This window comes from Hevea brasiliensis, chromosome 4 (assembly GCF_030052815.1).
Source record: "Hevea brasiliensis isolate MT/VB/25A 57/8 chromosome 4, ASM3005281v1, whole genome shotgun sequence".
Taxonomy (NCBI): domain Eukaryota; kingdom Viridiplantae; phylum Streptophyta; class Magnoliopsida; order Malpighiales; family Euphorbiaceae; genus Hevea; species Hevea brasiliensis.
In genome coordinates, this window is record NC_079496.1 from 112,134,455 (window position 1) to 112,146,897 (window position 12,443).

At 30.2% G+C, this 12,443-nt stretch overlaps 1 protein-coding gene across 1 annotated transcript; it reads right to left on the reverse strand.

The window, feature by feature from the left end:
* Positions 1–6,330: 6,330 nt before the first annotated feature.
* Positions 6,331–9,611, reverse strand: LOC110642417 (IQ domain-containing protein IQM1). Its single transcript, XM_021794470.2, has 8 exons — positions 9,376–9,611; positions 8,389–8,893; positions 8,124–8,304; positions 7,910–7,998; positions 7,696–7,783; positions 7,375–7,605; positions 7,181–7,282; positions 6,331–7,087 (listed from the first exon to the last, which is right to left on the reverse strand). Exons 2-8 carry the CDS (start codon positions 8,850–8,852, stop codon positions 6,638–6,640), a joined length of 1,605 nt encoding a protein of 534 aa, XP_021650162.2. The 5' UTR covers positions 8,853–8,893; positions 9,376–9,611; the 3' UTR covers positions 6,331–6,637.
* Positions 9,612–12,443: the final 2,832 nt, after the last annotated feature.

The following is a 12,443-nucleotide window of genomic DNA, read 5'->3' on the forward strand; positions in this document are numbered from 1 at the left end:
AAGCATCGGCTAAAATGCACATAATTAAGCATGATCAAACATTTATAAGGCCACAATATATATATATATATATATATATATATATATATATATATATATATATTTTAAAGGAAGAGGTGAATAAGCAGATGTGTACAAAATGGAAAGAGCTTCATCATTGGTAAAGAGGTATGGGTTAAAGAAAGTAGTGCCTGCTTTTCCAGCCTTCAGTCTCATAATTGGCATATTTCATGGCTCATGTGGCAGTACAAGAAATGCAGCCTTTACACTTTGTGCTAACAGCTGGATGGAAGGCCTGGACCCCAAGTATGCTTAGCCCTGTGTCGGGAAAATATATTCTGTGCAATGTGTATGTATATCTAACACATTATGATAGTTGATCATGATGGAATGCATACATGAAATCCACCGTGAAGTCTATTTTAATCATTAATTATGATAAAATCTATATGAAATTCATCACGATAAATGATCATAATATAATTATTATATATATAACGATTATATTTCAAAATTTTTTGTGAATAAGGGTGGCCACCATTCAATTTCGAATAGAAATTAAAATGCAATTTATTTCAAATTGGATCGAAGCTTTTTTTAATTTTATTAGGTTCATACTTTTGCAAAATCGTGAATAGCCGGTTTTAAACCGAATTGAATTCATAGGTTAAAAGATAATTTGGCCCACGGGCTAGCTTGGCCCATCAACCCCACCAGCCACAAGCCCACATAATCCTTGAAAAAATTATTTCAAATGGACTTGAGAATTTTTTGTTCATAATTTTACTTTTGAAATTATAATATTATCCCTAATTATAAAATTTTCTATAATTTTTTTTTTTTGTAAAAAATAAAATTTTAATTTCATTTTTTTTTATTTCTCTAATTTTTTTAGTCTATTTAAATTTTATTGCCAAGACAAAAGAGAAAAGTTTCCATGAAAAGTTGTGTGAACTAAAAAAATTAGGGATCAGATCAATAAAAAAAAAATAATAAAAAAAGAAGCAATCTTTTAAAGTGGATAAGGGTAGAATCAGACAAGAAAGGCATAAAAAATAAGAAGGAAGCAACAGCTCACCCAGTTGAGGAAAACCATCATTTGCTGTAAAATGCCAGCTTCCTACAGAATATTAAAAAACAGCACATTCCCCCCTGTTCATGTTTCTCAGTTAGAAGCCTTACAGTTTGGAAATTTTTTCTGGGGAAAAGAAAATAAAGAGTAAAAAATAAAATATATTTTTTATTTTTTTTTTCTCTTATTTATATAAAAAGGGAGTAAAAATAAAGAGAAAAAAAATATGATAAATTTACAATTTTATCTAATGTATTTAAAAAAAAATTAAAAATGATAATATTATAATTTTAATGTATAATTTTACACTTTTATTTTAGAAAATGACAAAAAAAAGTTATTTTTCCACCCCCCTTATTTTTTTTTCAAATAAAAAAATATTAATTTTAATTTATTTTCTCTTATTTATTTTTTTTTCTGTTCTTTTTCTACATCCAAACAGAGTGTTAATGATGATATTCTTTTCTGTGTCTGACTCTTGAGAATTAAGAAATGAGAGGAGTTGGACACTCACTTCCAAAGAACAAGCTCAGATCATTGAAGTTCTGAAGATTTGTGGAAAATGACAAACAAGGGATAAAAAATTTAACTTCAGTTCTATCCCTGGCAGGAAAATCACAATAAACTAATCTTTTAGAACTTAAATAAATATATATTCAACAATGCAATTTCCTTTATCTGTCCCTTGGTGTGGAGATGTTGCTTCCCAGACAAGTGATTCTGCCTCCTTTTTAAGCAGAGTATAAAGGACTCAATAAAAGGCTAAGTAGCACGGAAACGGAAATGCAAACACAGAAAAATGATAATTTAAAAAATATAGAAAATAAAAATGTGGGGGAAACGTGTAAATATAAAAAATATAGGAGTATATTTATAAATAAATAAATAAATATATATATATAATGAAAGATGTTCAATAATAAATAAAGTCAAAATCAACATTCAAATTCAACCATAAAGATACATATTTAGAAGTTTCATACTTATAAGAAATAAACATTAACTACAATACATTCAAATGTTTAAAAAAGAAAAGATAATGAAATTTATGATATTTCCTCAACTTCGTTGTCTTTCTCCTTCTCTATGCATGTAGTTGCATTTTCATAAAATAAAACAGACTCTAACTCTAGTTAATCCAATAAAATATTGGCAAATTCAAGAACTTCCACATCTTCCATACTCCCAAATTAATAGCCACCAACATCTCACAATTTTGTCTTCTCATCATAATATTGGGAGGAGTTTCTCGACAGAAGACAAAGATTATTATGGATAAAAACCAAATCCTCCGCACGTTTTGGAGTTAATTTATTCCTTCTACATGAATGAATGAAGGAATAAATACTTCAATTTCTTTCACAACAAGAGGAGGCAGTAGGTTGTCAAAACACTTTAAAAGCCAATCTTTGAAGTAAATGTGCATTGAAACCAAAACATGCCCACCATTTCCTATGATCTGTAGCATACATAATTCCAATAGAATCAGGATCTGCAAAAGGTCTACTTTTCAAAGAAAAATTTGTAAATTCATCATTTGCTCTAATTCGCTCATCTTCATTAGAAAAAATCCTCCTAAAGCATTTAATTCTTTCAGTTGATATTTCTAGACACTCTACCTTCTCCCTCTTAAACCATTTTTCACTATAAAATCTTAAAAAATAAGAAAATAAATTCATGAAATAATAAAAAAATTATAACAAGAAGATGAGTATGTAAGTTAGAAATTTACCTTGGATTTAATGAATGAGCCAAACAATGAAAGGGAGTGTTGCTCTTTGCCCAACAATCAACAAGAATTCGATGAACCACGTAATAGAAAGGAGAAAACCCATCTGCTTGCTTTTCTTCATGATCAAAAATAACTTGCTTCACCTTTTTAATCATAGAATCCCATAACTCATAAACCAAATGAAGGCATGATTTGTCTGTGTCACAAATTCTGATCATGTCATAAATGGTCCCAGTAAAAGCAAGAATGTAATCAATATTTTCCCACCAATCCTCATCTACCACTTTATCACAAACAAATCTAGCTTTGCCTTGATCATCTTCTTGGTATTGTGCCCATTGATCACTCATAACCATTGCTTCTAAAGTACGCCTAATAAATTTAAATCTTTTAAGCATCACAACAATAGAAGCAAAACGAGTGTCAGCAACTGAAAGTAATTTTAAAGGGCTAAACCGATTATAAATTGCAAGCCTCATGGAATGATTCATTATAAAATTTTTTATTTGCAAAGCATCCCCATGGATTTCAGTGATCCAGTGACACACATTATAAGTTTCTTGATTAGTTTCCAAATTTTTTGGTACACATATATTCTTCAAAGCAAGATTAAGAGTGTGCACAACACAATGAGTCCAATAAATATGTGAAAATATTCCTTCAATGATTTTTCCAGCACCTTTACAATTTGAAGCATTATTAGTAATGAGTTGTACCACTTTTTGATGACCCACCTCATCAATTACTTCTTTTAGCAAATTAGCAATAAATTATTTATCTTTCACTTCACCAGAACAATCCACAAATTTGATAAACATGGGGCCAGACTAAAAAACAAACATAAAATTAATCAAAGGCTTCACATGGGGATCACTCCATCCATCGCTCACAATACTGACACCCTTTTCTAACCAAGTGCTTTTAATTGGTTCAAGCAACCTCTATACATTTGCTTTTTCTTGCTGAAGTAATATGGTTCTCAATTTGTTATAACCAAGCGGCACATAACCACCCAAAGCATGATTAGCAGCAAAAGAATAAGAACTCACATAATAAGGATTTCTAGCAAAATTAAAAGGTAGACCCCCAGCGTAGAACATTCTAACAATTTCTGCATCTAATTGAACTTTAGTTTGCAAGTCAAAAGCTCTACCAAGAGGAGAATCATTAACTCTTCTTTTCTTCAAAGCTGCTGAAATACTTGGTTCAGTTATATTCAATGAAGGAACATAAGTTGTACTAATAGGCAAAGAAACTCGCCTAGGTTGTGAATTGGTAATTCTGTTTATTGCCTCATCCTTCTGTTTCCTCATTTCAGAAATACTATCATTCATCACTTTTTTACATACACCAATCCATTTTCAAGTGATTTTCAATAAATGAGCCATCACTCTAGTATAAGTTCCTTGCTTTTCTTGTCCACAAAAATTATATATCTATTTATAATTACCCCCTCCTTCTCTAGTTTTCTCAAGTTTAGTTATATATCTCCACATGTGATTAAATTTTTCCTCCCTAGTTTTTGAAGAAGTGGCACTAGTGCTATTTGCTTAGGTAGAATTAGAGTTCGAAGAATCCATTCAAATATTGTCCTATTAAAATGATAAAAAAAATGTAATTTTATACAATTTACAAATTATTTAAACAAATTATATACTAAGGATTAAAGCACAATGCAAATTATATATTAAAAGATTAAAGAATTAAATAATAGAATTGAATAAATTGACTATAAAAATTATTATGAAAAATTTTAATATATAATATAACGATACATTAAAATAAATTATATTAAACACATTATATATAAATTATTACAAAAATATAAAATATATTAATATAAAATACAAATTTTGAATGTTGGAATTTTTTTTCTATTTATCATTAACCAGAATTTAAATTTGAAATTTTATAATTTTGAAAATAACTTTAAAAATATATTTACATTTGTCCTTAATTTCCTTCAAAATATTGATTGTAAAAATATGGTAAATCTTGAAAATTTTTAGTGAATTTGAGAGAATTTTTTTTTTATCTTCCTTTTAAAAAAAAATATTTATGATAACTCCTCAAATTTGATTTGAGAAAAATCTAATTATGGAATATACATTTAGAGAAAAAAATTGATATTAAATGTGATAAATTTATGATTAATTAATGGAAGTTGCTTAATAAAATTGTTTCACAAAGAAATTAAAAAAGAAAAATAATAAATTAAATGATAAGGAAAATAATAAATTAATTAAATCCCTATATAAACCTAAATACTGATGGGGAATGAGAAAATACTGCACAAATCGGGAATAAGAAAGGGGAACCAAAAAGAAGAAAGGGCCATCTTTACCTGTGATGTTGTCTTCCTCCCCTTCTGCTTCTTCTTTTTCTTCTTCTGTTGGTAAGGATGGAGAGGACATATCAGAGAATGAATATGGCAGATTAGAGAGAAAAGAAGAGAAAGGATGTTGTGAACCTTACCTGCGATGCTGCCGCCTGCTGTTGAAGGTCTGATCCTCCTCTTCTTTTTCTTTTTCTTCTTTTTCTGTTGATCTTGATGGTGAATGTGAAGTGGTGCGATCTGTTTATGATTTAACCCTACCCATTTTCCTTTTTTTTTTTTTAATTTTCTTTAAAGAAATGCGTTTCTGGTTTTCAATTTTCAATATTTTCGGAAATGGCCCGGAAACGTTTCCTAGCTGTGTCAGGTCGTTTCCTCATCGAAAACATTTTTGACACTGGGAAATGTGACTCAGTGACTTTTCCGTGCTTCATAGATAAAATGAGAGCATTTGTAAGCTTTGGATGGGTGATACGTAAACTCCATTGCTAAATTCCCAATATTTTGCAGGCTCTTCTTGGCTCAGGTGACTCAGGATGGGATATCTGTCCTACCCCTAAAATTTTATTCTACCAAAAAATATAAGAAAAAAAAACTAAGATTTTGACTTGATTTAGGGCTGTGAACCTTCAGTTTTAGATCAAGCAGGGTTAATCGGTGATGACCTATCCTGGTCTCTGGAGTGTCATCATTGACTCACAACTTTATCTCATCATCAATTTTATTCCGGTCTCCAGAAAATTAACAAGCATTAGTCCTTTGATTCATTCGGTGGAATTTGCTTTTGACCTTGTTAAAATATCCCACTCTTGGGAATATCAGCAAGCAGCACAAATTGGAAATTTTCAAGGAGAAAGCATAGAACATATCAAGCTTGTAAGGCACAGAGTTGTGTTTTTCTGGAACAAAAGCCTATTGGGCCAAACCAGAAAAAGCCCAAAAGAAAGAAAAACATCAGATTTGGCAACCCAACCTTTAATAAACTCCATTTATAATATTTTCCTTGATGATGTTTCTGGTAAAGAACAGATTTGAGAAACTCATCGTAAGCTAAAATATTCCATAAAGCTTCATTAAAGTAGTATTTATTTTCTTCTAAGTGATTTCAAACTTGAATTCTACCAGAATTATGGAAAATGAAAGAAGTAACTTCAATTTCAATCTTCAACAATGGACAACAGAAAATTCAAAAGAAGAGGATATCAAAATTTATTTGAATTATGATTCATTGAAGATGAATACTAATCAATTGCCTTTATCCAAGAAAGATATACAAAACCCAACACTAAAAACAGGGGCTAGAATTGGGTTAAAAAGAAAAGTTGGCTCAGTTGAGCCATTTCAAAAAAATGAAGTAATAAATGAAGAGGGAAATGAAAAAAAAAAAAAAAGGGTTAGTCCCTTGATCCACCCTTATTGATTTAAAAAACCCATCAAGCACCAGTAGTGCCTAATCTTCAACCCATGACCAAAGTGATTCTTCTGTGTCTGAAATGCCTTAGTTTACAGGAATTGGCGTCCTGGGACTAGGGATTCCCATGTATGCAAGCCTAGGAGACACCCTAACCTGTGGACTGGGGCGTGGAGATGGGATTGGACCATAGTTATTGAAAGTCCCAGGAGGCACCCGAGGAGATAGGTTGACCTGTTCCAATGCTCTTGATTGCAGCTCTGTAGGGTAGTCTCTGACACACCCAATCCGGGGTCCTGCCCCAGTTGTCCACTTGCAAGGTAAGCGTTCAGGCCAATCAAAAACAGTTGCCTTGGCGTCGGCATTGCTGGTGTCAATTTCTTGCTCTGTGATTTTAGTCTCCTTAGTGGACAAATCCATATCAGGTTTATTTGTATCGTTGGGTTGAGAAACTGGAGCAGAACCCACAATTGATTCTGGCTTTTGTTCTTCTTCAGATACAACACTTGAAGGACTGTCATCATCAATTGCACACCTCTGCATAGAAGATTGATAATGGAATATGTTTACGGCATGTTGTTTTTTTGTTCCATCACAGTTAATACAATCTGTAAAAGCAAGAATAAATACCTTAACATTTGTGAGATCTACATGATTTTCCCGAAGGAAACTAATAAATTCCCTGAAGTTTTCTTCTGTTGGAAGATAGTGACCGCTGTATGGCCAGATTGCCTGAAACATTAGAGATAAATTTAGGTCAATGACAAATACCTGTGTTTAATTAAAGATTGAAAAAAAAGAAAAAGAAAAAACAGAAATGGTACCTCAAGAATTCCATTGTGGGCAACCAATCTTCCAGCTGCAGTGGTGGCACCACCAGAAAGGAAACTTGAGTGTTGGAAAGAACCCTTCTTCTTTTGCCCAACGTACAAAGCCCTTGTTGTGCTAAGCACAAATATCCATTTGGAACCCTCAACTGTATCCACAAGTTTTCCACTTTCTTTATAAACAAGCTTTCCATTTTCAACTATTACTTCATATGCTTCCCTTTCTTTCTGTAATAGCAACAAAATTAACTCTCATGAGAGCTAGTTATTGGGCCAAGAATTATTAACTAAATTGGAGACACGTTGGTTTCAACTTACTGGTCCAAGATATTTGATGCACTGTCGTTGTAGAACAGTTCTTGGACATTTCTCTAGATTCACTTCCTTGCCATCTCCAACATCCAACCTGCATTTTCCACCAAACAGGAAATTACTGGGGAAACAAAAGAAAATGTAAAACTAAAGAAAAATTTTCCTCATCTTGCTGAGCAGTTTCTTAGTTACCAAACAAAAATTTGTGAAAATTACTCACCAGTAGAAGAAAGGTTGGGTGCTCTCACTTCTGAACCAGACATCGTAATACAAGTGCAAGTTGTGGCCATATCGATGGCGAGGATCAATCTGTACATGCATAGAAAAATTTACATGGTATGGTTAGATCATTGCTCGTCTATTGGGCTATAATTGCCTAAGCTTCTATTCAATGTTTATAGGTGTTGAGAAATTGAAGTGTTGGAAAGACTTACAGCTTCAAGCCAGTGTTGTAGGGCTAATTTTTGAGCCTTTTCGTCCTTGGATAAACCTTTTCCCACCTTGGCTGCCCTTGTCCTTGCCCTTGCCCACCTCGAAACAGCAGTTTCAGGTTTCTCAACATTAAAGAATGATACAGAACTTCGCTTGAGAGCCGCAAAATCTAAAGCCTTCCACCTGCAACATTTAAATCAATGCTCAGAACAAATTAAAGCCCTTCTTCTTAATAAATGAAAACCATAATCTAGAATAAACACCCACCAGAGCTCCTCAACAACAACTGCACAATCTGCAAGGTTTCTTCTAGTCCTGTAACTCTTGTAAACTTTTTGAAGTTTAACTGCAGCAGCTTCGAGCTCACAAACCGGCCTCGGCGAAAGCAAAATTGCCGGTTCACGAGCTGGCATTGGCTTATGTATTGATTTATCTCTATCTAAACCCGAGCTGCCATTGTCTTGAACTAGATCCTTGAATGATAAACTCCTGTCAAGCATTACATTGTCGGGTTTGCAATTCTTCAGGTTTATAGAATTTTTGCTTTTTCTTGAATTGGACTTGACTGGGTTGGTCTTGGTTTCTGTATCAGATTTCTTGAAGCTATCTGCTCTAAAAGGGATACCACCATGCCTACGAATGAAAGTAAAGAAGCTGTAGGTTAAACGAAAGAAGCTGCGTCGTATGATTTCTCCCCAGGCTGAATACAGTAACGAAAGCGATAAACCCATAGATGTTCAAGAACCAATGGAGTTTGATCTTATGAAGGCCCCTGCTTATGAAAAGGATAAAAAGAATCAACACAATATCAAATTGCAAAAATCTAATCGTTTGAATTGAAAGGCTAATTGTAAAAATGATATCTTGACTATACATCCAACGCTGAGGAAATTCAAAGTTTGAACAGAAGATTCAGTTGAAACGAGGAGAACTACAGTAACATTCATGCCCCTTGGCCCCAAACCATTGATCCCACACCTCTCTTTTACTATTTTAAGGTGATTACATATGGACTAAGCATTGAAGATCAAGAAGGAAAGAAAAGGATAATGCAAAAGTGAAAAAGCCAAGCCATCACACCTAATTTATTCCAATCATTGCCCAAATAACACACAAATAATAACCAAAAAAAAAAAAAAACACACACAGAGAGAAATAATGATTAAATATATATATATATATATATATATATATTATTCAACCCAATTATCTGAATTGGGTAATCTTTTCTTTTCTTTTCTTTTCTAGTATTACCTGTGATCAGGAATCAGTTGTCTCTCAAAAAAAGAAAACAAATCCAAACTAAACAAGGCAATTCTCTTCTCTTCTTTTCTCCTCCAATAATGTGTTTCTGACTCTGAAGCACTCGTGCATGCTTATATATGCACAATAAAGAAAGGGGACCTTTGGTTAGAACCTTCAAATACGTGGCCGAAAAGAAGGAAGAAAATAAAGCATACAGCAGCAGTCGTGGAATTCTATAATCAAAATCAATAGGAGAATGGAGGATTACAGAAATAAAAAGGTTTGAATGGTAAAAAAAATATGGACGGTGTGTTGATGTTCAACGGGTTATTTTTCCAGGTTCAAAATCACGAGTTATATTTAACTTTGATGGATTCAAAGCTTGAAAATTCGAATTTCCCATTTGGAAATGTGAAGCTTTAAATTAAAAAATAGAATAATAATTTTTATAGTTATTCTAAAAAATCCCTTTAGCAACTTTTCAAGTTAAAAAATATTGAAATTATACACTAAAAAAAATCTGCTGCTTTAATCAATAACAAAAATACCAACACCCATCGCAACAATCCGCTTCCTGATCAGGAGTTAGAATAAATAGTCTATAAAAATTAAAAGAAAAATAGAAAGCCTCTACGTTTATCGTATGGAGAGAGAAGAGAGGAGCTGGGCGGTCAAAGAAAGGAAGCTTGTAAGTTTTCCATGAAAAAACAAGAAATTGCTTCGAATAATATAATATAATATCATAAATTTTTATTTTAATAATAATAATAATAATAATAATAATAATAATAATAATAATAATAATAATAATAATAATAATAATAATAATAAAAGAGTGATTTTGTTTTGTTTGTGTTTCTTAACAGTCAAATGCAATTTCATATTTTTAATTTTTGTCATGGCTTGGGTCATGCATAGGCCTTGGACGTCTTAGCTTTAATGAAATAAATTAAATAAGTCGTTTTTGAATTTAAGGGATTATTTTATTTATTTTATTAATAAAATTACTTAATATTAGTTTTATTTTAAAAATATTTTCTCTAATATATATTAAGTATGTTTTCAATAATCCCTCTATTTATAAAATTATATTTTTAATAATAATTATTAATAAAATTATTTTATTTTTAATACAATTAATATATATTTAATTTACTAATGAAATTATCTATTAATTTATATTTTATTTATTATTAATTTATATTTTTATTAAATTTTAATTATTTTATCAATAAACAATTCTATTTACCCTTTAATTTTAGAATACTATTTTCTAAATCAACTAAATAATTTAACTCAAGAGTCAATTAATTTACTTGTCCTCTTTAATTTTGAAATTTATTTTTTAAAAACATAATTGAATTAGACAATTAAATTTAAATCTTTGTTCGTTGAATTCATCAATAAATTAAACAATCACCATTAATTAAATAATTTGAGAGATCAAAAAGTAATTTTACATTATTAAAATTTGGCATTCACTATTGTTGCCTCCTGTATGAGTCTAAGCCGTGTCTCAGCATCAGCGCAGCTAATCATCCTCTTACCTAAAGGATTATGAACTTATAGTTTATAGTCTGATAATCGAGTCGATTTCATAATTATAAGTTCATTCTATATCGAACTAGACTATAATAGGCTTACATACATTCTCATTATGAGAAAAAATGGCAAGAAAATCAATGGGAGTTTTAGGTCATGTACTTAGATGGAATAGAGTCTAGATTTTTCTTTTCTTTTTTTTTATTCTTACAAATTGAAGTTTAATAATAAAATAAAATAATAATGAAAATAAAACAATGAAAAAAATGAAGAAAAGGAAAAAAAAGAAATTTAATTTATTTCCATTCCCTTATTTAAACATCAAATCAAGAAGGAAAAAGGAGGATAAATGAAGAAAAATTTCATTTACCAACTTTTTATTATTAACCCATAATATTTTTCTTGAAAAATAAAGAGAATTGGAGAAAATTTAATATAATTTATAATTTAATATAATTTATAATAAAATACTTAAACGTCATTCTATAGTACAGTAGACAATATAAAAAATCAACGAGGAATGGTCAAATGTCAATGGTCAAATATCAAGACCATGTTGATTTGATTGGAAGTCGAGCAACGAAGCACATAGATTTGAGAAAGGGATACAGAATATTATATTTCATAAGATAAGCAGGTAATTGAGTGATTATTTTGTAGTGTAATTATTAAATTATATTTTAAAATTTTTATTTAAAAAATTTTAAAATATAAAAATATGCCTTAAAGGGCATTTATTAAAGAAATATTTTTATGAATATTTTCAACATGAAAATTGTAAATTGTAATAAAAATATTGATAGACGTGAGAGTAATGGGTTGACCATCTTAGTAAAACAAAATTTTAGGAATTATAATTTTTTATTAATAAAATAAAACTTTAAAAATTATAATTTTTTAAATTAAAAATAATTAATACAATTAATTCTCAATTTAAATAGTATGAATTAATTTGTTAACAAAATTATAATTATCGTATTAGGGATTAATTTATAAATTTTTTATATTTTATGGACTTAATTGTAAAATTCTCTAATTAATTTAAGTATTACTTCTGTGCACGTGCCACATAAAATGAAGAGGACAACTGACAAGTTCATATCTGTGTCAAAACACGGAAACAGACAATCTGCTACTTCCACACCAATAGGAAAGAGAGACTAGCGCTTGGAAGTTTCCTTGTTCCCATCTCTGTTAATTAACAGCGGTCTCTATAATTATTTTATTTAAAATAAAATAATATTTTATTTTGTAAAAAATTTCAAAAATTTTATGTAGATTAATATTTTATTTTAGTAAAATAATTATTTAAATATAAAATATTTAAAATTAATATTATTTGAAAATACTAATAATAATAATAATAAGTATTTTTATTTTATTAATTTAAAATAATATAATTTATTAGCAAGTCTTTTAGCATGCATTGACCCAAATCACTGAGATTTGCCATTTTGTGCCGTGGCCGTCAAGGTGGTGTTTGACACGTCCCATTTGCTGACGTGCATTTTTTTGACTTTTTAATTATTTTAAAA

Excerpts from the sequence above, each read along its gene's own strand:
- LOC110642417 (XM_021794470.2), bottom strand. The coding sequence starts at position 8,852 with ATGGGTTTATCGCTTTCGTTACTGTATTCAGCCTGGGGAGAAATCATA. Across the intron at positions 8,305-8,388 it reads GTTGTTGTTGAGGAGCTCTG|GTGGAAGGCTTTAGATTTTG; the intron begins GTGGGTGTTTAT and ends TAAATGTTGCAG. Across the intron at positions 7,283-7,374 it reads CCCACAATGGAATTCTTGAG|GCAATCTGGCCATACAGCGG; the intron begins GTACCATTTCTG and ends CTAATGTTTCAG.